Source organism: Mya arenaria, chromosome 9 (genome assembly GCF_026914265.1).
Source record: "Mya arenaria isolate MELC-2E11 chromosome 9, ASM2691426v1".
Lineage (NCBI taxonomy): Eukaryota > Metazoa > Mollusca > Bivalvia > Myida > Myidae > Mya > Mya arenaria.
The window spans coordinates 41,133,675-41,161,508 of record NC_069130.1 but is presented as its reverse complement, the minus strand read 5'-3'; the positions used below and the strand labels follow the sequence as shown (position 1 = coordinate 41,161,508).

At 36.8% G+C, this 27,834-nt stretch overlaps 1 protein-coding gene and 1 long non-coding RNA gene across 2 annotated transcripts; one reads left to right on the top strand and one right to left on the bottom strand.

The window, feature by feature from the left end:
- Positions 1–2,228: 2,228 nt before the first annotated feature.
- Positions 2,229–11,218, bottom strand: LOC128246009 (GATA zinc finger domain-containing protein 14-like). Its single transcript, XM_052964219.1, has 5 exons — positions 11,098–11,218; positions 9,170–9,341; positions 7,595–7,810; positions 6,193–6,390; positions 2,229–3,901 (listed from the first exon to the last, which is right to left on the bottom strand). Exons 1-5 carry the CDS (start codon positions 11,191–11,193, stop codon positions 2,229–2,231), a joined length of 2,355 nt encoding a protein of 784 aa, XP_052820179.1. The 5' UTR covers positions 11,194–11,218.
- A 14,343-nt stretch (positions 11,219–25,561) lies between these two features.
- LOC128203761 (uncharacterized) lies at positions 25,562–27,834 on the top strand. Its single transcript, XR_008256038.1, has 3 exons — positions 25,562–25,647; positions 26,292–26,362; positions 27,015–27,834. It is a non-coding gene; the product is annotated as an uncharacterized LOC128203761 (long non-coding RNA).

Here is a 27,834-nt window from a genome sequence, read left to right as displayed (position 1 = left end):
TTAATGTACACATGTCCAGGGACTAGACGGCATATAACAATTACACAGTCTATTCTGTTTTGATACTTTAATTGAGAGAGTGCGCTGGCCCGGCACGGATTAATACATGCATTATACTGCTTTAGATAGTGTGAGCTGTCCTAACGGGGCGGAGTTCAATTGTGCGTGTTTGATATTAAAAACATACTTTTTTCTTTTTGTGGGAAATATATTTATGCGTGTTTTATTAATATATTTTTTTAAGTTGCAGATTATAATATGGGCCATTGACATATCTGTGATCTGGGTACCGCGTCGACCATATATTATTATATTAAATAGATACCGATTTTAGGGTTCTCTCCAGAATACGAACCAAGGGGCGAAGTTAGCCTGATTTTATTTTGAATATTTGATCTACGGAAATAATTTTTGAAATACAGTGAGATTTTTTTTTTATCAAGGAGTACATTTTGACCAAGTTTGATCATAATCTGAGCAGTCCATACCATGATATGGTTTCATAAAAAAGTCCATTCTGAGACCTATTTACATAAGGGAATCATTCTGATTAAGTTTTGTGAATAGGCGACAAAATCAATGGTTTAAGTCTGTTTTGTTTTAAGATTTTCTACAATTTGACTTTGTGACAGTTTTTGACTCCGTGTGACCCAAATTTTGCAAGCGGTTGGAACTTGGTCAATGGGGTTGGGGGGGGGGGGGGCATTCTGAACATAATCTTACTAATCCATCCCATGATATGGTTCCAGACAAATAATCTAAGATTTGGCCTTGCGACTTTTTTCTTGACACCACATGACTTAGTTTCAAAATAATCAATGAGTTCATCAAGGAAATCATTCATGACTATTGGACAAAAAAATATGTCTCGAAGTGTGTTTCAAAGGTTTTTCTAATATTTGGTTTTAATGACCGAGAATTGTTACCCCATGTGACCCATACTTATAAGCAGGCCAGATTTTGTGAAGGAGGGCATTCTGACGAAGTTTTAACATTATCTGAAAAATCCGTAGCACGATATGGTTTCACACAGAAAAAAAGTGACGGACAGAATGGCAGACAGACGGACAATGCAAAAACAATGTCCTCCTCCCCAAACCATCTATTCGGCGGCGGATATTAATGATATTTTATAATGTCTTCATTTGAAAATTGTTCTTGCTTAATGACCTCGCGTGTGATGTCAAATTTTGTAAACGAAATGCGCAATGCATGTGCTTTCTTGTAAGCACTCATATCTTACACAAGTTTAAAAATATTATTATGAAATGTTCAGTATTACCTTTTGAAATTTTATTTCATTGAAAAAAAAAATCCTGGCCTGCCATTTATTTTCGTTGTTTCTCCTCTTTTATGCATGTTATAAAATGTTCGCCTTGTCTATGATAATGTTTAAACCATTTATCTTCTACCAGAACAGTATGCACAGTATCTGCATTTTCATTAAAAATGGGCTTTTAGAGAGCATCCATCGCTTCATGTGATACTATTGTAATATTTTGTGATGCCCGTCACTAAGTTTGGTGATACTCGGCCAAAAGGCTCTCGAGTTTGAAAGCAAACGACAAAAAACAATTTACACATGGCTGCATGGTTATCGAACTTGCCCGTGATATTTAACCGAAACAAAAATTGCCCAAGTTTGAAAATCGGGCAAAACCTGTAAGAGTTTGAGCACGGACAATAGCAAGTTTTGTGAAATTAAATATTTCCAAGAGCTTAAGGATGGTTATAATTCTTGGCTGTCCGAAAACAAAACACAAAATACTGTTTCCTCTTTTTATTTATATACAAGACATGTCGGTCAAACTCAACAATGACAACAACTAAAACTGAAATGTCGACAAACTAAAATCTTTGTTTCAAAGCGTTCGACTTACAAATTTAACAGTCCGTAATTTCAACATAAATATAACAAAATAAGATTTTTTATGAAACAAAACTGGTTTTAAACTATTTATTTTAAAATGTTCCACGTTTAACAGAAATGAAATTTTAGTTTCAGACAAATAAATAAAATTATTAATGTTTTTTTTATACAATTTCGTTGTTGTTTAAAACGTTACTGACTTAGAAAGGTAACAGAGGGATAAATAAATATTTATAAACTTGGACCGGAAGACTCAAGTTGTGCATCTTCACGGGAGTATTTGCGTCAAAGTTGGGAATCCGAGGAATTCTCTTTCTGCCATCTCGTTGCCAACCTCCTGGACATCTTACTGCGGAAGTCACATACGCCCCATCAACATAGCGTACCAGTCATTCACTTGAGGACGTCGTTTCTGGCTAAACCGACGTCCCGTAAATGACTTCATCACCGTTGCCGTCCCTTCGACTGGTTGGCTTTCTTCACTGTTGAACCGGATAGCGAAATTTTCATCTCCATTTCCGTTCTTTGCCCGACCTTGAAAATTGGGTTGTTGACTACTGCCGCCAAGTTGTTGGAAACCACCCAAACCTCTTGATGTAGGATTTTGCGACATAGCAGGATTTGGTCTCATGGGTAGTTGAGTAGCTTGTCCTGTAAAATCGTTACCGTTTTGTTGAGCATTTCCCTGAGGAGTTTGCCAGTTTGTTTGCTGGAAATTACCTTGCATTTGACCTTGAACTTGACCTTGACCTACTTTCTGTGATCCGTATCCAGACTCGGTGTGACCATATCCGGTTTGCGCCACCTGGCGTTTCCACCTCCTAGAGAGAGGCTGGGCGGGATATTGGATGTTAGAGCTACCTCCCGTGTTTAGATTGACGCCATTGTTGTTCCAGACAACAGGATTCGAAACAAACTGATTATTTCCGACTGCGATTGAGTTAACAAAATCCTGCTGACCGGAAGCGATGATTTGGCCATCGATTAGTCCATTGTTATTCAAGCCATTGGTGTTGAAACCGTTGTTATTCCAGTTATTCGATAATTGTGTCTGAGAGTTCAGCGTTCCAGTGTTCCAGTTTCTTTCTGTATTCCAGTTAATGTTGTTATCAAATCCTGAACTCGCGACGCCAATCCCAGGATTGACGCCACCATTTTGCCAAGTCCCTGGATTTACGCCACCATTTTGCCAAGTCCCAGGATTTAAGCCACCATTTTGCCATGTGCCAGAAATTACGCCACCATTTTTCATGGTCCCAGGAATAACGCCACCATTTTGCCAAGTCCCTGTATTTAGGATGCCGTTTTGCAAGGTACCTGAATTAACACCATTGAGATTTCCACCATTGAAGTTATCGTTGATGACAAAACCCGTGTCTCCGCCCCATTTTCCGGCTCTCGCTACGTTGGAGCGTACAGCTTGAGGTATGGGTTCCCCTGGAATGGTTGGTAATGTGTTGTACTTTTTTTGCCCAATTCCGTACTTTCCGAGACCATAGGCCCCATGTGCACTTTTGCCTGCGTATGCTGGCAGCCCAGTTCCACCTACGAAGTTACCGAATCCGTAATTTGTACCAAGGTAGAGGTTCGGTAGCGGCATGTTTTGAACCGATAGTGGGGCCACGGGGGGTGGGACCGGAAACGCAGGCTGATTGTTGTTCCCCTTGAGAGCAACTGCTCCCAAAACCGGAAGAAGACCCAGCAATAACAGCAGCTGACGGCTGCCACCGCTCCCGCTGCCTCCACCGTTGAAGGTAGTCCCGGCCGCGTTTCCGTTCGCATCGAAGACAAGACGATCGTTGGACGGTGGGCTGCCGGTCGTGCCACTTGGAGGGCTTGCAGTTGGAACAGTATTAACATTGTTGTTACTATTAGCTGTTGTGACAACTGGCCTGGAAGTAGTTGTGGCGGCAGTCGTCGGAGCGTTGGTGGGGAAGATGTTAGGAATGGTGAAGATCATCCGCCTGGTGGTGGTTATGGGGGAAGCGGTTGTTGCGCCATTGAGGTTGGAGTTATCTGGGGTAGTGACTCCTGAAAAGTTGTTTTTAAAATTTAAGTTATTGTTGCTGTGAACATTTTAGACTATTTTAACGCCTACGAAAGGTCACGACATTAGGTGTCTGAAGATACGTCTTGGGCCGAATACTCGGAACTTAGATTAAGAAATGTCGTTTACTCTAATGTTACGTTGTTAACTCTACTGTAACATTGTAAACTCTACTTTTACGTTGTCAACTTTAATGTGACGTTGTTAACTCTACAGTAAAGTTGTTAACTATACTGTAACGTTGTTAACTCTACTGTAACATGTTTAACTCTACTGTAACATGTTTAACTCTACTGTAATGTTGCTAACTCTACTGTAGCATGTTTAACTCTACTGTAATGTTGTTAACTCTACTGTAACATGTTTAACTCTACTGTAACATGTTTAACTCTACTGTAACATGTTTAACTCTACTGTAATGTTGTTAACTCTACTGTAATGTTGTTAACTCTACTGTAATGTTGTTAACTCTACTGTAACAGGTTTAACTATACTGTAATGTTGTTAACTCTACTGTAATGTTGTTAACTCTACTGTAACATGTTTAACTCTACTGTAATGTTGTTAACTGTACTGTAATGTTGTTAACTATACTGTAACATGTTTAACTCTACTGTAATGTTGTTAACTCTACTGTAATGTTGTTAACTCTACTGTAACATGTTTAACTATACTGTAATGTTGTTAACTCTACTGTAATGTTGTTAACTCTACTGTAATGTTGTTAACTCTACTGTAATGTTGTTAACTCTACTGTAACATGTTTAACTATACTGTAATGTTGTTAACTCTACTGTAACATGTTTAACTCTACTGTAATGTTGTTAACTCTACTGTAATGTTGTTAACTCTACTGTAATGTTGTTAACTCTACTGTAACATGTTTAACGATACTGTAATGTTGTTAACTCTACTGTTATGTTGTTAACTCTACTGTTTCATTGTTAACTCTTATGTAACGTTGTTAACTTTAATGGAACGTTGTTAACTTTAAACTCGTTACTGCACTGGAAGTTGAATTGAAACACGTGTATTCTTGGTATTCTAATGGTACTGAATTAGAATAATTTTATAGGTTATTAAACACAAAACAATCTGAAGATTGACGAAAATTAGCCAATTATGTACACCATCTCCTTTTGAGAATTAATTGTTAAGAATAAGAGGAAGAAATCAGGATTTGTTATATACACTTTGCTTGTATCGATTAATTACCCTGACACAACTCATGCCTTTCTTGTATGTTATGTATTTTGGGCAAGTGGCCTTTAATTTCTGAATAAACTGTTCACTTGTGTTCACTGAAGTATTTCTAGCAAGACTTGAGACAACTGCTTACGATGTACTACAGGAACTCACAGGGACCGGCGAAAATACCTCAAGCTTCAGAAAGTTCGAGCCAAGCGGGAGTGATAACCTTCAGTATGAAGAAATCGGTTATTTACATCTAGATCGAGCCAACGAGGAATTCGAGCCAAGAGAGTTTGAGCCAATGGGGTTCGACTATAGTTATATGCAAATGTATGAGGATATCGTAAAATGTTTCACCTTTAAGAGTTATCAACGATGCCCTGAACAACGTTGTTACCTTCTACAATATTCTGAACAATCGGCCCAATGATTATTCATATAAAACCCCACTTGGCGTATACACAGAATTGTGTTGAAATGCTGGCGGATCCGTTGTGTACTGGTAACATACTTGATTGTCAATCCGAAACGCTATATCAATCAAAAGGCGCAAACGTTGAGTTAACCTTATTTGATTGCATATCAACAAGTTTGCATATAACACTTTTCGAACACGAATACTATTGCAGGATATATGCACAGGGGTTGGGCCACAAGTTTTGACAACGTTAGAAATTGGCTCTCCAAGTTTAGTCACATAATTATATCAATGGAAGTCTTCGAAAAGTTTTGTTTTTATTATATTATAATAGTTTAAACTCAGTTAAAAAATGACTGAGCTTTCGACGTGTTATCTAAACAAATATATGTTTAAAATTCTGTGAACAGCCTATGATTGTGATAGCAAAACACAATCATGTTTCAAAGCCATTTACAATCGAACCCCGTTGGCTCGAACTCCCAGGGACCGGCGGAAAAACTTCGAGCCTCGGAAAATTCGAGCCAAGCGGGAATGCTTATCCTCAGTGTAAAGGAATCGGTTCTTTACACAGAGTTCGAGCCAACGAGAAATTTCGAGCTTTGCTAGGTCGAGCCAACGGGATACGAGCCAACGGGGTTCGACTGTATATCATAAGCTACCTACCATTGATGTCATTCCTCGTCGTCGCTAGGTCGTAAGCGCTACCGTAGTCGGCGTCGGAGTATGTCGGGTCCTGGATGCTGTCGGGTTTCGGGGTGCCGACGGCGCCAATCATGACGTCGGCACAGTTGTAGAACTCGACCTGTGGGCCGCGGCCTACACCACACCAGTCGCTGTCATCGCAGCCTTCTGCACTGTTCTCTAAAAATGTAGCATTTCGTAAGCCATCCGTCATAAGGATGTAAACATGTGTTATTGCATTTAAGATATTAAAGCTGCACACTCACAGATTAAAAGTTTTGACATTTTTTTTTGTCTAAGAACGAGCCAATTTTTGCAAAAAATGCATGGAAACCAGTTATATAAGACTGCTGACAAAGAAATAGATCGCAGATTTTTATATTTTAATTCCAAAATTGATGGTTTATGCATTTTTCTTTAACAGTTAATAACGGTTTAGGCCATGAATTATTAATTTTCGAACGGAAATATGAAAAATCACCATCTGATTTTCTGTCAACAATCTATCGCAGATATTTACGCAAAAAAATGCTCTTTCAAAGACAAAAAATAAAAAAAAGTTGTCAAAACGATTAATCTGTGAGAGTGCAGCTTTAACATAGAAATTATTTCTATGGTTTATTTATATTGATGAGCTTTTATATTATCTTTGCATGGATTACATTTCTGATACACTATGGCGCTACTTTAATGATAAAATTATGTTATATTTAAATCTGCACTAACACAGAATTACCGTTTTAACAACTTTTTTTTATTTTTTGTCTGGAATGAGCCAATTTTTGTGTAAATATCTGCAACCTAGTGATACATGCATATGACTGCTGACAAAAGATAAGATCGCAGATTTTCATATTTCTGTTCGAAAATTAATGTGTTATGTCTGAAAACATCAATTTTTGAACGTAAATATGAAAATCTGCGATCTGAATTTTTATTAGCAGTCTTATTTCACTGGTTTCAATGCATTTTCGAATAAATTGGCTCGTTCCAAGACAAAAAATAAAAATAAAGTTGTCAAAACGTTAAATCTGTGAGAGTGCAGCTTTAAGGTTGGTATTAAAACAATTTTTTACAAGGATTATAAAACAATTTCATTCATTTGCTTCCAAAGTAACAAAATGACTTTTTTTAAAAAGCTCCCCCTAAAAACTTTAAAAATATTCAATCTTAACATTTTGTAACATGAAAAAAAATGAAACTTTGTTTGTGGCATTTTTTTGTAAAATGCAATTTAAAGAACATCAGTCTACATGTTGCGAATAGGCGGAAAATTGCTGCTAATTTTGAAATAGATAATTTCTTATATTATTTTCCGTAGATAAAAGGATGAAGAATACGCCAGACGACTAAACGTTGTGCTTGCGTTTTGGAAGAAATATACCTTGCCTAAAGCGCCATTGCAGCGTGCAATAATCACACGTGACACCAACCGGAAGTTGCACATGGAACACGTTGAGTCCCTGGGTGGTTGGAACATTGACGCTGGTGCTATCGGAGTCGCCCTCATGACCCACGATCGTGAGCAGGTGGCGGTCGAAGCACGCCTGAGATTCTTTCTGCTCTGCGCATAACCGGAACTCGTAGAAACCGGGACTTCCTGTAAACGAAGTTATAAATGATATTTGTGTAAGTCACGAATTTATTTCCGGTTTTCACAAATTAGTATATGCATTCCAAGTACTTTATGCATGCAACATTTTGAGAAATCTCCCATAACAACTAATTTTCGTACCAAGTACTATTTTTGTCCAAAATCTTGACAAAGTAGTTGGTCTTCCATGTTGTCTTGTCTTCCTTTACCATCTTAGTGAATCAGGGATAGCGCTGTTAAAAGAGAAGGAGGTTCTCTCGGTGCTCTCAGTGCTAAAGTATAAGCGAACAATCCCCGTGTGCGCGGAATACTCCTTAGACGCCCCAATATATACAACATCCAGTCGAGCCCCGTTTGCTCAAAGCCCAGGGACCGGTGAAAATACCTCGAGCCTCGAAAATATCGAGCCAAGCGAGAATTCTTACCTTCAGTTTAAACAAATGGGTCCTTAGAATCAAGTTCGAGCCAGAGAGGAGTTCGAGCCAAACGAGTTCGAGCCAACGGGGTTCGACTGTACATAAATGAGTGTTGGGAAGAGAGAGGCCAATCGGAACACCTCGGACATTTTCAGTCGAAAACAACATCGGAATATATGAGATGTCCAGAATCCTTTACATTTAACTACGTTGCAAGTAGATAGCGTAGTAACTTCAATTTAGCAGTTGAACTTTATGGCTATTCCCTTGGGAATCTTAATTATTACGCAATAAAACACTTCGCTACCAGTCAATTAAATCTTGATATTACGAAACTGTTTAAAGCTGCACTCTCACAGATTAAACGTTTTGACAACTTTTTAATTTTTTGTCTTGGAACGAGCAATATTTTTCGAAAATGCATGGAAACCACTTGTATAAGACTGCTGACAAAAGAATAGATCCCAGATTTTTATATTTAAGTTCAAAAATTGATGTTTTATGCATTTTTCTTTAACCGTTAGTAACGATTAAGCCATAAGACATAAATTTTGGAACGGAAATATGAAAAACTGCGATCTGATCTTTTGTCAGCAATTTTTTATCGTTGGTTTGCAGATATTTACGCGAAAATTTGCTCTTTCCAAGACAAAAATAAAAACAAATGTTAAAATGGTATGTCTGTGAGAGTACAGCTTTAAACACTGCAATAAATTAATACTATTATTTAAAAAAAAATACGAATTACTACTAATGTACAAACAAACATCCGAGGTTGTTTTCGATTGAAACTAACCGAGGTGTTCCGAATGGGGTTGGGGTTGGGAGGGATGGGGGTCGGCGGCCAACCGCAATTATGTCTTTCAGCTAGGATTTTCTTACATGTTGTGTATAGAAATTCCCTCCCGCGTACACACGGAAACTAGGACAAAGTAAATATTAGGCTTACCAGGAAGGTTGTTCCAGATGCTAATGTCTACCTCTTGGCCCGACTCATAGAACCGCGTCCGTATTCGGGGATTGGCGTACTTTCCTCCCACCTCGTTATCACGCGGAATGATGCTGTTATATGGGTCACCGCACAGTCCACAGTTCCGAGATCCGTCTGGGCTTATCACCACCTTGAGAACAAAAGGAATGAATGATATGGATCCGTTTCTGTATTCAATAATAAAATATATCACATCGTTTAAAATGGACTCACTCATACATTGGCACCCAAATCTATTATCCATAAAATCGGCATATAAACACTAACGGTTATTTTATTTAACTGGGTATTGTTTTTCAAGAAAAAATGTCAATATTGACCGAAATATATCAATATTTCAAAAAACCATCATCATCATCATCATCATCATCATCATCATCATCATCATCATCATCATCATCACCACCACAACCACCACCACCACCACCATCATCGTCGTCGTCGTTGTCGTCGTTGTCATCATCATCATCATCATCATCATCATCATCATCATCATCATCATCATCAACATTATCACCACCACCACCACCACTACCACCACCATCATCATCATCATCATCACCACCACCAAATAAGAACTATATGCGGTGTAAGCACGAAATAAAGCTGCACTACAAAGGCAATCGAAGTAAGGATTTCTAAGTACTTCCTTGTACAAACAAAAATATAACTTGGTATTCTTTACACCCATAAAACTTTCTAAATTTCTAATGAAAACAGTAAATAAAGATGTGTGTGTATGCAGAAAACCCCAAAATGTCGTCAATTTTAGCCGAAATGTGACTAAACATATCTTGTCTCAATGGTATAAACCGTTTTGGGTTTAATTCAGTGTTTTTGGAATTCGTAGAATTGTAAATGCAGCCTAAATTTTGAACAGTCAAACAATGACAAATAGAAAACTAAAGCGGGCAGAAATAAAAAAAGGCTTAAATTAACAACACATGTTTTTCATTTCTAGTGTTATAGCAATATTTCTTTTAATTGTCTCGAATATTAACAAAGTCGACGCATTCGCTGAAAATCCGAAAATTCTCACATTACCTGTTGTGAAATACCAAAATACATTGCTACTCCAAATTTCATTGAAAAAAATGAACATCCAGGCCCCAATTTCTCGAAATTTCTTAAGATTAACAGGCTTTAGAAGTTTTTCTCAAAAGGCCGAAATATATACTTTAATTTGATTTTGATTATTGAAAACTGATTAATTGTGATCATCAGAGAGAAAATAGTGAGCTTAACTTAATCCTGTTACAAGAGACTTAAGAAATTTCTAGAAATTTGGGCCACAAGAGCTTTGGAAAAAATGATCAGATTGGGAACTATAATCAAAGTACTGATGGCAATAAAGCTAGGATCAGTGCAGGCTGCCAGTGTTGGAATGTTTCAGAACTCAAGCGATATGCATATTATTATTCATTCATGTATATCAATTATCTAGGATAAAATAACATTGTTTCGTGCATGCATGTATATATACAAGCTCGTGGAAGTAGTAGTAGTAGTGGTAGTAGTAGTAGTAGTAATAGGAGAAGTAGTGGTAGTAGTAGTAGAAGTAGTGATAGTAGAAGTAGTAGTAGTAGTAGTAGAAGTAGTGATAGTAGAAGTAGTAGTAGTAGTAGTAGTAGTAGTAGTAGTAGTAGTAGTAGCGTAGACAGTGGTTGTATTGTAGCGCCAGCAGCATCAACTGCAGCAGCAGTAGTAACAAACAATGTAGTGATAGTAGTTGTTGATATGGTGTTGTTGTTGATGTTGTAGTAGTTGTTGTTGTTGATGTAGTTGTAGTTGCTATTGATGTAGTTGTTGTTGCTGCTGCTGCTGCTGTTGTTGAACAACTTTTGTTCTTGTTGTTTTTTCGTGGTGGTAACGTAAAAAATAATTACCGGACTTCCGCCGCAGTTCAGATTCCGAAAATCATAGTTTATAGGCGCTTTAATCTGGTAGTACCAAGCCGCTGAGCGAGACGGGGGATCTTGCATCCAAACACTTCCGATTACGCGTGGAATGAAAATACCTCCCAAAGTCACAAAAACTAACACTCCAACTCTTAAAATTCCCAACATTTTTGTGCGTTTGTTTTTTCAAGAAAGGTCCGTAAATCCAATTCACAAAAGAGAGTTCTAAAAATTTAATAAGGATTTTGTTGTGTCATCGTTCACGTCCAGTTCAAAATCTGCTGAGAAAATTTCCAAAAAGGCGACTGAAGTTTTTAAAAAAAGTCTTCCGGCTCAATAAAATGTTCAGTGCAGAATAAAAGTTTTCAATTAAAATTAGACAAGAATTCAAAATTCAAGATCAAACCTATCCATCAATACACAAAGTTTGACAGGCCAACAGTAAAATGGTCAAGAAAGTTCAACAACAAATAGTGTATTCGAGTGATTGGAGTCAGTATAAAATAACCGCGGGCAATGACTTGTATTTACGCCATTAAAATATTATTGACTTCCTCTGGTCAGTTATACTAAATTTCATACATATTTCATATAATCGTATACAAACTTAATGATTTATGAATTAATTATATTCAAATGATAACTTATTATGATTGTTTGGAAACTTGAGGGGCATTTGTATGTTTATCTGTACATTAATAATAATACTAATAATAATAATAATAATAATAATAATAATAATAATAATAATAATAATAATAATAAAAATAATAATATAAGAAGAAGAAGAAGAAGAAGAAGAAGAAGAAGAAGAAGAAGAACAAGAAGAAGAAGTAGAAGAAGAAGAAGAAGAAGAAGAAGAAGAAGAAGAAGAAGAAGAACAAGAAGAACAAGAAGAAGAACAAGAAGAAGAAGAAGATTTTTATTATTTTACTACTACTACTAAATATGCTGACCAGAACAGACAGTGCTGCTATAAAACGAATATGCTGACAATAACAGACAGTGCTGCTCTAAAACTAATATACTGACTATAACAGACAGTGCTGCTCTAAAACGAATATACTGACTATAACAGACAGTGCTGCTCTATAACGAATATACTGACTATAACAGACAGTGCTGCTTTAAAACGAATACACTGACTATAACAGACAGTGCTGCTCTAAAACGAATATACTGACTATAACAGACAGTGCTGCTCTAAAACGAATATACTGACTATAACAGACAGTGCTGCTCTATAACGAATATACTGACTATAACAGACAGTGCTGCTCTATAACGAATATACTGACTATAACAGACAGTGCTGCTCTATAACGAATATACTGACTATAACAGACAGTGCTGCTCTTAAACGAATATACTGACTATAACAGACAGTGCTGCTCTAAAACGAATATACTGACTATAACAGACAGTGCTGCTCTATAACGAATATACTGACTATAACAGACAGTGCTGCTTTAAAGCGAATATACTGACTATAACAGACAGTGCTGCCTTAAAGCGAATATACTAACTATAACAGACAGTGCTGCTCTAAAACGAATATACTGACTATAAAAGACAGTGCTGCTCTATAACGAATATACTGACTATAACAGACAGTGCTGCTCTATAACGAATATACTGACTATAACAGACAGTGCTGCTCTATAACGAATATACTGACTATAACAGACAGTGCTGCTCTAAAACGAATATACTGACTATAACAGACAGTGCTGCTCTAAAACGAATATACTGACTATAACAGACAGTGCTGCTCTATAACGAATACACTGACTATAACAGACAGTGCTGCTTTAAAACGAATACACTGACTATAACAGACAGTGCTGCTCTAAAACGAATACACTGACTATAATGGACAGTGCTGCTCTAAAACGAATATACTGACTATAACAGACAGTGCTGCTCTAAAACGAATATACTGACTATAAGAGACAGTGCAGCTCTAAAACGAATATACTGACTATAAGAGACAGTGCTGCTCTATAACGAATGTACTGACTATAACAGACAGTGCTGCTCTATAACGAATATACTGACTATAACATACAGTGCTGCTCTAAAACGAATATACTGACTATAACAGACAGTGCTGCTCTATAACGAATATACTGACTATAACAGACAGTGCTGCTCTATAACGAATATACTGACTATAACAGACAGTGCTGCTCTAAAACGAATATACTGACTATAACAGACAGTGCTGCTCTAAAACGAATATACTGACTATAACAGACAGTGCTGCTCTAAAACGAATATACTGACTATAACAGACAGTGCTGCTTTAAAGCGAATATACTAACTATAACAGACAGTGCTGCTCTATAACGAATATACTGACTATAAAAGACAGTGCTGCTCTATAACGAATATACTGACTATAAGAGACAGTGCTGCTCTATAACGAATATACTGACTATAACAGACAGTGCTGCTCTATAACGAATATACTGACTATAACAGACAGTGCTGCTCTAAAACGAATATATTGACTATAACAGACAGTGCTGCTCTAAAACGAATATACTGACTATAACTGACAGTGCTGCTCTAAAACGAATATACTGACTATAACAGACAGTGCTGCTCTAAAACGAATATACTGACTATAACAGACAGTGCTGCTCTAAAACGAATATACTGACTATAACAGACAGTGCTGCTCTATAACGAATATACTGACTATAACAGACAGTGCTGCTCTTAAACGAATATACTGACTATAACAGACAGTGCTGCTCTAAAACGAATATACTGACTATAACAGACAGTGCTGCTCTATAACGAATATACTGACTATAACAGACAGTGCTGCTTTAAAGCGAATATACTGACTATAACAGACAGTGCTGCTTTAAAGCGAATATACTAACTTTAACAGACAGTGCTGCTCTAAAACGAATATACTGACTATAAAAGACAGTGCTGCTCTATAACGAATTAACTGACGATAACAGACAGTGCTGCTTTAAAACGAATATACTGACTATAACAGACAGTGCTGCTCTATAACGAATATACTGACTATAACAGACAGTGCTGCTCTAAAACGAATTTACTGACTATAACATACAGTGCTGCTCTAAAACGAATATACTGACTATAACAGACAGTGCTGTTCTAAAACGAATATACTGACTATAACAGACAGTGCTGCTCTAAAACTACTGACTATAACAGACAGTGCTGCATTAAAACGAATATACTGACTATAACAGACAGTGCTGCTTAAAAACGAATATACTGACTATAACAGACAGTGCTGCTTTAAAGCGAATATACTGACTATAACAGACAGTGCTGCTTTAAAGCGAATATACTGACTATAACAGACAGTGTTGCTCTAAAACGAATATACTGACTATAAAAGACAGTGCTGCTCTAAAACTACTGACTATAACAGACAGTGCTGCTTTATAACGAATATACTGACCAGAACAGACAGTGCTGCTCTAAAACGAATATACTGACCAGAACAGACAGTGCTGCTCTAAAACGAATATACTGATTATAACAGACAGTGCTGCTCTAAAACGAATATACTGACTTTAACAGACAGTGCTGCTCTAAAAAGGAATATACTGACTATAACAGACAGTGCTGCTCTATAACGAATATACTGACTATAACAGACAGTGCTGCTCTAAAACGAATTTACTGACTATAACATACAGTGCTGCTCTAAAACGAATATACTGACTATAACAGACAGTGCTGTTCTAAAACGAATATACTGACTATAACAGACAGTGCTGCTCTAAAACTACTGACTATAACAGACAGTGCTGCTTTAAAACGAATATACTGACTATAACAGACAGTGCTGCTTAAAAACGAATATACTGACTATAACAGACAGTGCTGCTTTAAAACGAATATACTGACTATAACAGACAGTGCTGCTCTATAACGAATATACTGACTATAACAGACAGTGCTGCTCTATAACGAATATACTGACTATAACAGACAGTGCTGCTCTATAACGAATATACTGACCATAACAGACAGTGCTGCTTTAAAACGAATATACTGACTATAACAGACAGTGCTGCTCTTAAACGAATATACTGACTATAACAGACAGTGTTGCTCTAAAACGAATATACTGACTATAACAGACAGTGCTGCTCTAAAACGAATATACTGACAATAACAGACAGTGCTGCTCTAAAACGAATATACTGACTATAACAGACAGTGCTGCTCTAAAACGAATATACTGACTATAACAGACTGTGCTGCTCTAAAACGAATATACTGACTATAACATACAGTGCTGCTCTAAAACGAATATACTGACTATAACATACAGTGCTGCTCTATAACGAATATACTGACTTTAACATACAGTGCTGCTCTAAAACGAATATACTGACTATAACAGACAGTGCTGCTCTAAAACGAATATACTGACTATAACAGACAGTGCTGCTCTAAAACGAATATACTGACTATAACAGACAGTGCTGCTCTAAAACGAATATACTGACTATAACAGACAGTGCTGCTCTATAACGAATATACTGACTATAACAGACAGTGCTGCTTTAAAACGAATATACTGACTATAACAGACAGTGCTGCTCTATAACGAATATACTGACTATAACAGACAGTGCTGCTCTAAAACGAATATACTGACTATAACATACAGTGCTGCTCTAAAACGAATATACTGACTATAACAGACAGTGCTGCTCTAAAACGAATATACTGACTATAACAGACAGTGCTGCTTTAAAACGAATATACTGACAAGAACGGACAGTGCTGTTCTAAAACGAATAAACTGACCAGAACAGACAGTGCTGCTCTAAAACGAATATGCTTACCATAACAGACAGTGCTTCTTTAAAACAAATATACTGGCCAAAACAGACAGTGCTTCTTTAAAACAAATATACTGGCCAGAACAGACAGTGCTGCTCTTAAACAAATATACTGACCAGAACAGACAGTGCTGCTCTTAAACAAATATACTAACCAGAACAGACTGTGCTGCTCTTAAACAAATATACTGACCAGAACAGACAGTGCTGCTCTTAAACAAATATACTGACCAGAACAGACGGTGCTGCTCTAAACAAATATACTGACCAGAACAGACAGTGCTTCTTTAAAACAAATATACTGGCCAGAACAGACAGTGCTTTTTTAAAACAAATATACTGACTATAAAAGACAGTGCTGCTCTATAACGAATTAACTGACGATAACAGACAGTGCTGCTCTAAAACGAATATACTGACTATAACAGACAGTGCTGCTTTAAAACGAATATACTGACTATAACAGACAGTGCTGCTCTATAACGAATATACTGACTATAACAGACAGTGCTGCTCTAAAACGAATTTACTGACTATAACATACAGTGCTGCTCTAAAACGAATATACTGACTATAACAGACAGTGCTGTTCTAAAACGAATATACTGACTATAACAGACAGTGCTGCTCTATAACGAATTTACTGACCATAACAGACAGTGCTGCTCTAAAACGAATATACTGACTATAACAGACAGTGCTGCTTTAAAACGAATATACTGACAATAACAGACAGTGCTGCTTAAAACGAATATACTGACTATAACAGACAGTGCTGCTCTATAACGAATATACTGACTATAACAGACAGTGCTGCTCTAAAACGAATATACTGACTATAACAGACAGTGCTGCTCTATAACGAATATACTGACTATAACAGACAGTGCTGCTCTTAAACGAATATACTGACTATAACAGACAGTGCTGCTCTAAAACGAATATACTGACTATAACAGACAGTGCTGCTCTATAACGAATATACTGACTATAACAGACAGTGCTGCTTTAAAGCGAATATACTGACTATAACAGACAGTGCTGCTTTAAAGCGAATATACTAACTATAACAGACAGTGCTGCTCTAAAACGAATATACTGACTATAACAGACAGTGCTGCTCTATAACGAATATACTGACTATAACAGACAGTGCTGCTCTAAAACGAATATACTGACTATAACAGACAGTGCTGCTCTATAACGAATATACTGACTATAACAGACAGTGCTGCTCTAAAACGAATATATTGACTATAACAGACAGTGCTGCTCTAAAACGAATATACTGACTATAACTGACAGTGCTGCTCTAAAACGAATATACTGACTATAACAGACAGTGCTGCTCTAAAACGAATATACTGACTATAACAGACAGTGCTGCTCTAAAACGAATATACTGACTATAACAGACAGTGCTGCTCTATAACGAATATACTGACTATAACAGACAGTGCTGCTCTTAAACGAATATACTGACTATAACAGACAGTGCTGCTCTAAAACGAATATACTGACTATAACAGACAGTGCTGCTCTATAACGAATATACTGACTATAACAGACAGTGCTGCTTTAAAGCGAATATACTGACTATAACAGACAGTGCTGCTTTAAAGCGAATATACTAACTTTAACAGACAGTGCTGCTTAAAAACGAATATACTGACTATAACAGACAGTGCTGCTCTATAACGAATATACTGACTATAACAGACAGTGCTGCTCTAAAACGAATATACTGACTATAACAGACAGTGCTGCTCTATAACGAATTTACTGACTATAACAGACAGTGCTGCTCTAAAACGAATATATTGACCAGAACAGACGGTGCTGCTTTAAAACGAATATACTGACTATAACAGACAGTGCTGCTTTATAACGAATATACTGACCAGAACAGACAGTGCTGCTCTAAAAAGAATATACTGATTATAACAGACAGTGCTGCTCTAAAACGAATATACTGACTTTAACAGACAGTGCTGCTCTAAAAAGGAATATACTGACTATAACAGACAGTGCTGCTCTATAACGAATATACTGACTATAACAGACAGTGCTGCTCTAAAACGAATATACTGACTATAACATACAGTGCTGCTCTAAAACGAATATACTGACTATAACAGACAGTGCTGTTCTAAAACGAATATACTGACTATAACAGACAGTGCTGCTCTAAAACTACTGACTATAACAGACAGTGCTGCTTTAAAACGAATATACTGACTATAACAGACAGTGCTGCTTAAAAACGAATATACTGACTATAACAGACAGTGCTGCTCTAAAACGAATATACTGACTATAACAGACAGTGCTGCTCTATAACGAATATACTGACTATAACAGACAGTGCTGCTCTATAACGAATATACTGACTATAACAGACAGTGCTGCTCTATAACGAATATACTGACTATAACAGACAGTGCTGCTTTAAAACGAATATACTGACTATAACAGACAGTGCTGCTCTTAAACGAATATACTGACTATAACAGACAGTGTTGCTCTAAAACGAATATACTGACTATAACAGACAGTGCTGCTCTAAAACGAATATACTGACAATAACAGACAGTGCTGCTCTAAAACGAATATACTGACTATAAAAGACAGTGCTGCTCTAAAACGAATATACTGACTATAACAGACTGTGCTGCTCTAAAACGAATATACTGACTATAACATACAGTGCTGCTCTAAAACGAATATACTGACTATAACATACAGTGCTGCTCTATAACGAATATACTGACTTTAACATACAGTGCTGCTCTAAAACGAATATACTGACTATAACAGACAGTGCTGCTCTAAAACGAATATACTGACTATAACAGACAGTGCTGCTCTAAAACGAATTTACTGACCATAACAGACAGTGCTGCTCTAAAACGAATATACTGACTATAACAGACAGTGCTGCTTTAAAACGAATATACTGACTATAACAGACAGTGCTGCTTAAAAACGAATATACTGACTATAACAGACAGTGCTGCTCTATAACGAATATACTGACTTTAACAGACAGTGCTGCTCTAAAACGAATATACTGACTATAACAGACAGTGCTGCTCTATAACGAATTTACTGACTATAACAGACAGTGCTGCTCTAAAACGAATATATTGACCAGAACAGACGGTGCTGCTTTAAAACGAATATACTGACTATAACAGACAGTGCTGCTTTATAACGAATATACTGACCAGAACAGACAGTGCTGCTCTAAAACGAATAGGGATGGCAACGAGTATCCGAGTACTCGATCGAACGTCCGAGTACTCGAGTACCAAATCACTACTCGAGTACTCGGAAAAAAAATAAAAAAAATCTATAAAAATCACCAAATACACGATTTACAGACAAAATATCAGATCTGGTTAGTTGCCAAGAGGACAATTTACGGTCCCTCTAATCCCCGCTGTGTACACATTTGACCTCAATCAATTAGTTGACAGTTGTTGTGATAGTTGCAAACTGTCAACAAAGGACCCCTATTTCAAATAGCACAGATGTCAATTAGCGAAGTTTTGATAGCGATACTTTCACCTACAGAATTCTATTGTATACATATTAGAGACCTTTCACCAAACAATGGACGCTAACGAGCAAAAGTGTATCGAGAATTGATTTCTAAATGGATGTATTTTGATTTTTGACATTTTAAATCAAGAATTATGAATATTAATGAGGTAAACAACAATTACACGGTACGAAAAACTATCATTTAAAAAAAAATGTAGAGTAAACAACTGAACAACTGAACTTCGTATTGAATTTTGTTCACTATTTTTATGTATGCTATTAATTTTCGTTCATTGTAATTCTGATTGTTGTTCATTTCTGCAGTGCAAACTTGTATAAAATGAAACGAATAAGACAAATTAAAAGCCTGAAACAACATTTGTTTTCTTTTTATATCATATTTTGTTAAAATACGTAATGAAAGTTTACTTTAAAGGTGAAAATGACCAATAATACGACCAACGCACAATATACGTCATTAAAGATACATGTATACACAATCTTGTCTTTGCGAACACATAATCAATTTTTCCGAGTAATCGAGTACCCGAGTACTCGATCGAACGATTGTCCGAGTACTCGAGTGTTAGTTTTACTACTCGTTGCCATCCCTAAAAACGAATATACTGACCAGAACAGACAGTGCTGCTCTAAAACGAATATACTGATTATAACAGACAGTGCTGCTCTAAAACGAATATACTGACTTTAACAGACAGTGCTGCTCTAAAAAGGAATATACTGACTATAACAGACAGTGCTGCTCTATAACGAATATACTGACTATAACAGACAGTGCTGCTCTAAAACGAATATACTGACTACAACATACAGTGCTGCTCTAAAACGAATATACTGACTATAACAGACAGTGCTGTTCTAAAACGAATATACTGACTATAACATACAGTGCTGCTCTAAAACTACTGACTATAACAGACAGTGCTGCTTTAAAACGAATATACTGACTATAACAGACAGTGCTGCTTAAAAACGAATATACTGACTATAACAGACAGTGCTGCTCTAAAACGAATATACTGACTATAACAGACAGTGCTGCTCTATAACGAATATACTGACTATAACAGATAGTGCTGCTCTATAACGAATATACTGACTATAACAGACAGTGCTGCTCTATAACGAATATACTGAAGATAACAGACAGTGTTGCTTTAAAACGAATATACTGACTATAACAGACAGTGCTGCTCTAAAACGAATATACTGACTATAACAGACAGTGCTGCTCTAAAACGAATATACTGACTATAACAGACAGTGCTGCTCTAAAACGAATATACTGACAATAACAGACAGTGCTGCTCTAAAACGAATATACTGACTATAAAAGACAGTGCTGCTCTAAAACGAATATACTGACTATAACAGACTGTGCTGCTCTAAAACGAATATACTGACTATAACATACAGTGCTGCTCTAAAACGAATATACTGACTATAACATACAGTGCTGCTCTATAACGAATATACTGACTATAACATACAGTGCTGCTCTAAAACGAATATACTGACTATAACAGACAGTGCTGCTCTAAAACGAATATACTGACTATAACAGACAGTGCTGCTCTAAAACGAATATACTGACTATAACAGACAGTGCTGCTCTAAAACGAATATACTGACTATAACAGACAGTGCTGCTCTATAACGAATATACTGACTATAACAGACAGTGCTGCTTTAAAACGAATATACTGACTATAACAGACAGTGCTGCTCTATAACGAATATACTGACTATAACAGACAGTGCTGCTCTAAAACGAATATACTGACTATAACATACAGTGCTGCTCTAAAACGAATATACTGACTATAACAGACAGTGCTGCTCTAAAACGAATATACTGACTATAACAGACAGTGCTGCTTTAAAACGAATATACTGACAAGAACGGACAGTGCTGTTCTAAAACGAATAAACTGACCAGAACCGACAGAGCTGCTCTAAAACGAATATGCTTACCATAACAGACAGTGCTTCTTTAAAACAAATATACTGGCCAAAACAGACAGTGCTTCTTTAAAACAAATATACTGGCCAGAACAGACAGTGCTGCTCTTAAACAAATATACTGACCAGAACAGACAGTGCTGCTCTTAAACAAATATACTAACCAGAACAGACTGTGCTGCTCTTAAACAAATATACTGACCAGAACAGACAGTGCTGCTCTTAAACAAATATACTGACCAGAACAGACGGTGCTGCTCTAAACAAATATACTGACCAGAACAGACAGTGCTTCTTTAAAACAAATATACTGGCCAGAACAGACAGTGCTGTTTTAAAACAAATATACTGACTTTAACAGATGGTGCTGCTCTAAAACGAAAAAACTGACCTGAACAGACAGTGTTGCTTTAAAACGAATATACTGTCGAGAACAGACGGTGTTGCTTTAAAACAAATATACTGACCAGAACAGACAGTGCTGCTTTAAAACAAATTTACTGACTTTAACAGACGGTGCTGCTCTATAACGAATATACTGACTATAACAGACAGTGCTGCTCTTAAACGAATATACTGACTATAACAGACAGTGCTGCTCTAAAACGAATATACTGACTATAACAGACAGTGCTGCTCTATAACGAATATACTGACTATAACAGACAGTGCTGCTTTAAAGCGAATATACTGACTATAACAGACAGTGCTGCTTTAAAGCGAATATACTAACTATAACAGACAGTGCTGCTCTAAAACGAATATACTGACTATAAAAGACAGTGCTGCTCTATAACGAATTAACTGACGATAACAGACAGTGCTGCTCTAAAACGAATATACTGACTATAACAGACAGTGCTGCTTTAAAACGAATATACTGACTATAACAGACAGTGCTGCTCTATAACGAATATACTGACTATAACAGACAGTGCTGCTCTAAAACGAATTTACTGACTATAACATACAGTGCTTCTCTAAAACGAATATACTGACTATAACAGACAGTGCTGCTCTATAACGAATATACTGACTATAACAGACAGTGCTGCTTTAAAACGAATATACTGACTATAACAGACAGTGCTGCTTTAAAACGAATATACTGACAAGAACTGACAGTGCTGTTCTAAAACGAATAAACTGACCAGAACAGACAGAGCTGCTCTAAAACGAATATGCTTACCATAACAGACAGTGCTTCTTTAAAACAAATTTACTGGTCGTAACAGACAATGCTGCTTTTAAACAAATAAACTGTCAAGAACAGACGGTGCTTCAAATCAAATTTACTGGTCATAACAGACAGTGCTGGTTTAAAACAAATACATGTATACTGACCAGAACAGATAGCGCTGCCTTCATACAAATATACTTGCCGTAATAGTCAGTGCTGCTTTAAACCAAATTAACTGGCCATAACTGACAGTGCTGCTTTAAATCAAAATTGTTATTATGGCCTGAACAGACAATGCTGCTCTTAAACGAATATACTGACCAGAACAGTCAGTGCTGCTCTAAAACGAATATACTGACCAGAACAGACAGTGCTGCTTTAAATCAAAATTGTTATTATGGCCTGAACAGACAGTGCTGCTTTAAATCAAAATTGTTATTATGGCCTGAACAGACAGTGTTGCTTAAAAACGAATATACTGACCAGAACAGCCAGTGCTGCTCTAAAACGAATATACTGACCAGAACAGACAATGCTGCTTTAAATCAAAATTGTTATTATGGCCTGAACAGACAGTGCTGCTTAAAAACGAATATACTGACCTGAACAGCCAGTGCTGCTCTAAAACGAATATACTGACCAGAACTGACAGTGCTGCTCTAAAACAAATATACTGGCCAGAACAGACAGTGCTGCTCTTAAACGAATATACTGACCTGTTATATATATATTGCCTTTCACAAAACATGAGCGTATAAATATATATATATGTACGAGGGCTGTTCGTAAAGTGCGTGGACCAGTGGTATCATGTTATTAAATCATCAACGATGAGCAGAAAAAAATCAGTGCCTTTTGGACCGTTTTCTACGCCAGGGTGACGCTTCCCTGAAACGTATAGCGACAATGGACGAGACCTGGCTTTATTTATATAAACCCGAATCTAAACAGCAATCCATGGTATGGCAACACCCGACTTCACCAGTGCGGAATTAAATGTATTTTTTACTTTATCATTTTATTTTCTCTACCAAAACACATGACCATATTTAAATGTTGTCCACAAACATACCTCGTATATATATATATATCAAAAGGATATCAAATGACTTTTTTTTCGCGCAACATTGTACGCAAACTTTACGTCCGGGAATGACGTCGTTGAAACTGTGTCCCAGCCCTGTGCGCGCTGACGTTTGATTTGAAATTGAAAGCAGGCTAAAATTTCAAAACAGTAAAAAATATCAAAATGTTATTTCACTGTTTGAAACAATGAATAACATTTTTATTTCACCGATAAATTTGAATAAATCACCGAAAAGTATATAATAAATACTTGTATGTGTTTCTCAGAAAATATACAATGTAATTCAAGACTTAGCTCATAAAAAGGCATGAAAGGCCATCAACTGATAGCTTGCTGGGCGGCTATTCTCCCCCCCCCCATCCGCAACATTGAAACAAAGGCATGAAAGGCAATCAACTGATAGCTTGCTGGGCGGCTATTCTCCCCCCCCCCCCCCCCCTCCACAACATTGAAACAAAGGCATGAAAGGCAATCAACTGATAGCTTGCTGGGCGGCTATTCGCCCCCCCCCTCCACAACATTGAAACAAAGGCATGAAAGGCAATCTACGGATAGCTAACTTGGCGCCGGTGGCTAGCCTCCCCCTCAACAACGTTGAAACAAAGGCATGAAAGGCAATCAGCTGATAGCTAACTGGATGGTTCGCTTGCTGGGCGGCTATTCTCCTCCCCCCTCCACAACATTGAAACAAAGGCATGAAAGGCAATCAGCTGATAGCTAACTGGATGGTTCGCCCCCTCCTCCTCCACAACCTTGATAAAAAGGCATGAAAGGAAATCAACGGATAGCTAACTTGGCGCCGGTGGCTAGCCTCCCCCTCAACAACGTTGACATAGAGGCATGAAAGGCAATCATCTGATAGCTAACTGGGCGGCTTGCTCAACAGCACCATCGTCCCACGCCACAATTCACACAGTTCTACACAGTGCAAGCAATGGTTTTTACAGATTGAATAGTTTTGTTGTTTAAATGGGAAAAAGGCTGAAATAAATAAGAAAAGTATAACATAAAACTCACATTCCGTAGGGTAATCTTACTTGGATGGAGAAAATGCTGATCAATATCTAGTCCATAATGAATACATGCATTAAATCAAATGTATTATTTTATGCATGAACTATATATTCATTTTGATTATGCACCAGTCAATTGTAACCACGCCCCCCCCCCCACCCCCAGGTCCGGTGGTATACCGCGGATAGTCGGGGAAATGGGCCGTGTTTTAACCTTTCACGTGGCCCCGCCGGGTGAATGCGGTGGCTTTGTCTTCCAGCCAAATATAGCGGGGAATGGGCCTTACCTAGAGTCCCTTGGGTGCGGGAGCATTTGGCGGGGATGTTACCAGCAGGCCGTCTCCGCAGGGCAAAACTTTACCCGGGCTTGGCTAGGTCGAGAGTCAAAGTCCCCGCTATTCCTCGGACCTGAGGGGGGGGGGGCGTGGTTACAACTGACTGGTGCATTAAGTACTAGTGTACTGTCGTATCCATTTACTGAGTGCTCCTGATATAGAAGTTCAAGGACATCTAAACATTTAAATGCGGAAATACTTCGATATCTAAATAAATATCTTTTCTGAAAAAAAGAACATGCAATGTAACAACACGAATCCATTTCTTGTTGTTTTGACAGTACTGCGCGCCTTCTTTACGCGGATTAAAAATGGTGTTAATTGCCGGCGACCTCATCACATTTCGTATGTATACAGTATCCTTGCTACTATTTAGGATGTCAATCGGAACTCCTCGGCTAGTATCAAGATATGGCCTCGGATATAATACGGGTCGTAAGAAAATAGTCCATCATGGCCGACCAAGAAGATGTTCAAACAACCAAGAGATATGTTAGTCCAAAGACAGAATGAGGAGCGAACTTTTACCACTTATTTGTGTGTAAGTGTTATTTTTATACTTATTGTATTTTAATAAAATATATAAATAGTTTTAAAAGAGCCCTAATGAGAAACTAATTGGAAATGTCATTAATTCTTAGTGGGTGGGGTAAAGTCTTATTTCATTTGACAGATTCTAATATAGTAAATAACAATTTTGAAGCTCCAGTGATCAGTGGCAAAAATTAAGAAAACAAATACTCTATTTGATTCTTTTTTAATAACAAATAAGTCTGAATCTGACTTTACTTAGATCGATAATAGGTTAGACTTTCTTTCTCAGTGTATTTATCTCATACATTTCATATCATTAACTTGAATTTTTTATAATTAAAATTTACATTCTTTTAACCAAGGATGTATGGTTTATATGTCCGTGAGTGTTGGTATCGAACAACTTAATGTAATGGCACAATTGAATGCCTCGGCCCTGTTCACTTATATAGTTCTCTAAATAAATTAGATCTTCATTCTAGTGGTTTAACAAAATGAGTTTGAACGCATAAACCAGCACACATATCTTTCAAGACTAAATTATATGATATCCATCAGTGGTGGTGATGCAGAAACATTGAAAAATGCTAACATTTTTACTGTGCCAATGAAATGCAGACATTTAAATTTTAATCTTATTGTCTTTTTCAGAGAAGAGTATGGTACCAGGGGTGCAGCTGACTCTGATTCCCGGCTTGTTCTAATGAAAAAAGGCATATGAGGTAATGGTTGTGCTATTTTCAAAATTCAGACAATAATTTAACAGTCAAGTATCCTATTGGTTTAAGCCCAAAAGTACCTGCATGTTTGTACAATTTATCAACAAGGATTGACAGTATCAAAATATGAATTTAAACATGATAACAATTTCATTTCATATTTTTCAATTTACCAGTAGTCCAGAGCTAAATGCTGCTCTCTCACAGATTGACAGTTCAACTTGGTCATTCTTTAAAAGCCCAAAGGAGTAACTAAATTAAATTTACACATATAATTAATTATATGGCTTAAAGCAATAGCAAAAAAATATTTTCCAAACAATTGAAATCTGTTCTATTATGTGTGACCTTATATGACTAGATAGAAGGAATTTTTACCAAATTTTCAAACTTGTATATGAAAGACTGTGATCTGATATTATGTCAGCAGTCTAATATCACTGGTTTCCATACATTTGCACAATAATTGCCAATTGGCTCGTTTAAAGACAAAAATAAAAAAGGTTTCAGAACAGTAAAACTGTGAGGATGCAGCTTTAAATTAGTGTGGGACTTAATGTTGTGGAATAATTTTCTGTTGTTGTACAGGCTTTTAAAATAATTGATCTGAAAATATAATTCCTATTATTGTTGTATTTTCTGTTTTCTATTTCAGGCACTGGAATCCGAATGTAATCAAAAATGCCATTGTATGAGGATTGACCTGCAATGCATGGAAATCATCTAACACAACTGCAACGCCTTCCTTGGAAAAATGAGTGCAAGATGGAAACAAAGCGTTCAGTGGAACATCTTGTCATCTTAAATATTTGATGACTTACATACTGATGTGAAGTTGAAGATAAAAGTCATGTGTTGGTCCGTAATTATTAAATAAATCCGAACATATATTTTAAAAGGGTTATATGGTAAAGGATTTATCTACACTTAAAGTGGTTTTCCTATATTATGGAGGGAAGATAACTACAAAAACAGAAACAGATGGCATCGGCAGACCAAATAAAGGAGAACTATGTTGTTCAGTTCAATTTTTAAGACTTCAGAAAATCCGTTAATAGGGCACATCCTTGCAAATGCCATATTGTAAACTGGGCTCTTTAAAATGTGAAAAGGTGAAAGTGGTCTAGAGAATAAGCGTCAAATTCAAGGTTGTGAGTTCAAGACCTCCAAGATACTTTCTCTTGACCTCAGGTAAAGGATGTCCATACTTGTTTCTACTTAGGCAACAGACTTAAGAGTGATTCTGTAACCTTCCAGCTTGCATAGCAATCTGATAAGGCACAAAATAAGATACTAGCTGACTTGCAAACAGTTTTTCCATTTGTGTTGATTTATTTTTCAGTCTGTTGGAATGTTTATTAGAAGTGATGCGCATTGCTTACTGCAACCAATATTTATTTTCTTTATTAAGTTAAATTTAACGAACACATAACATGACTTGTGATTTTACAGATGCATGTTTATTTCGTTGATTG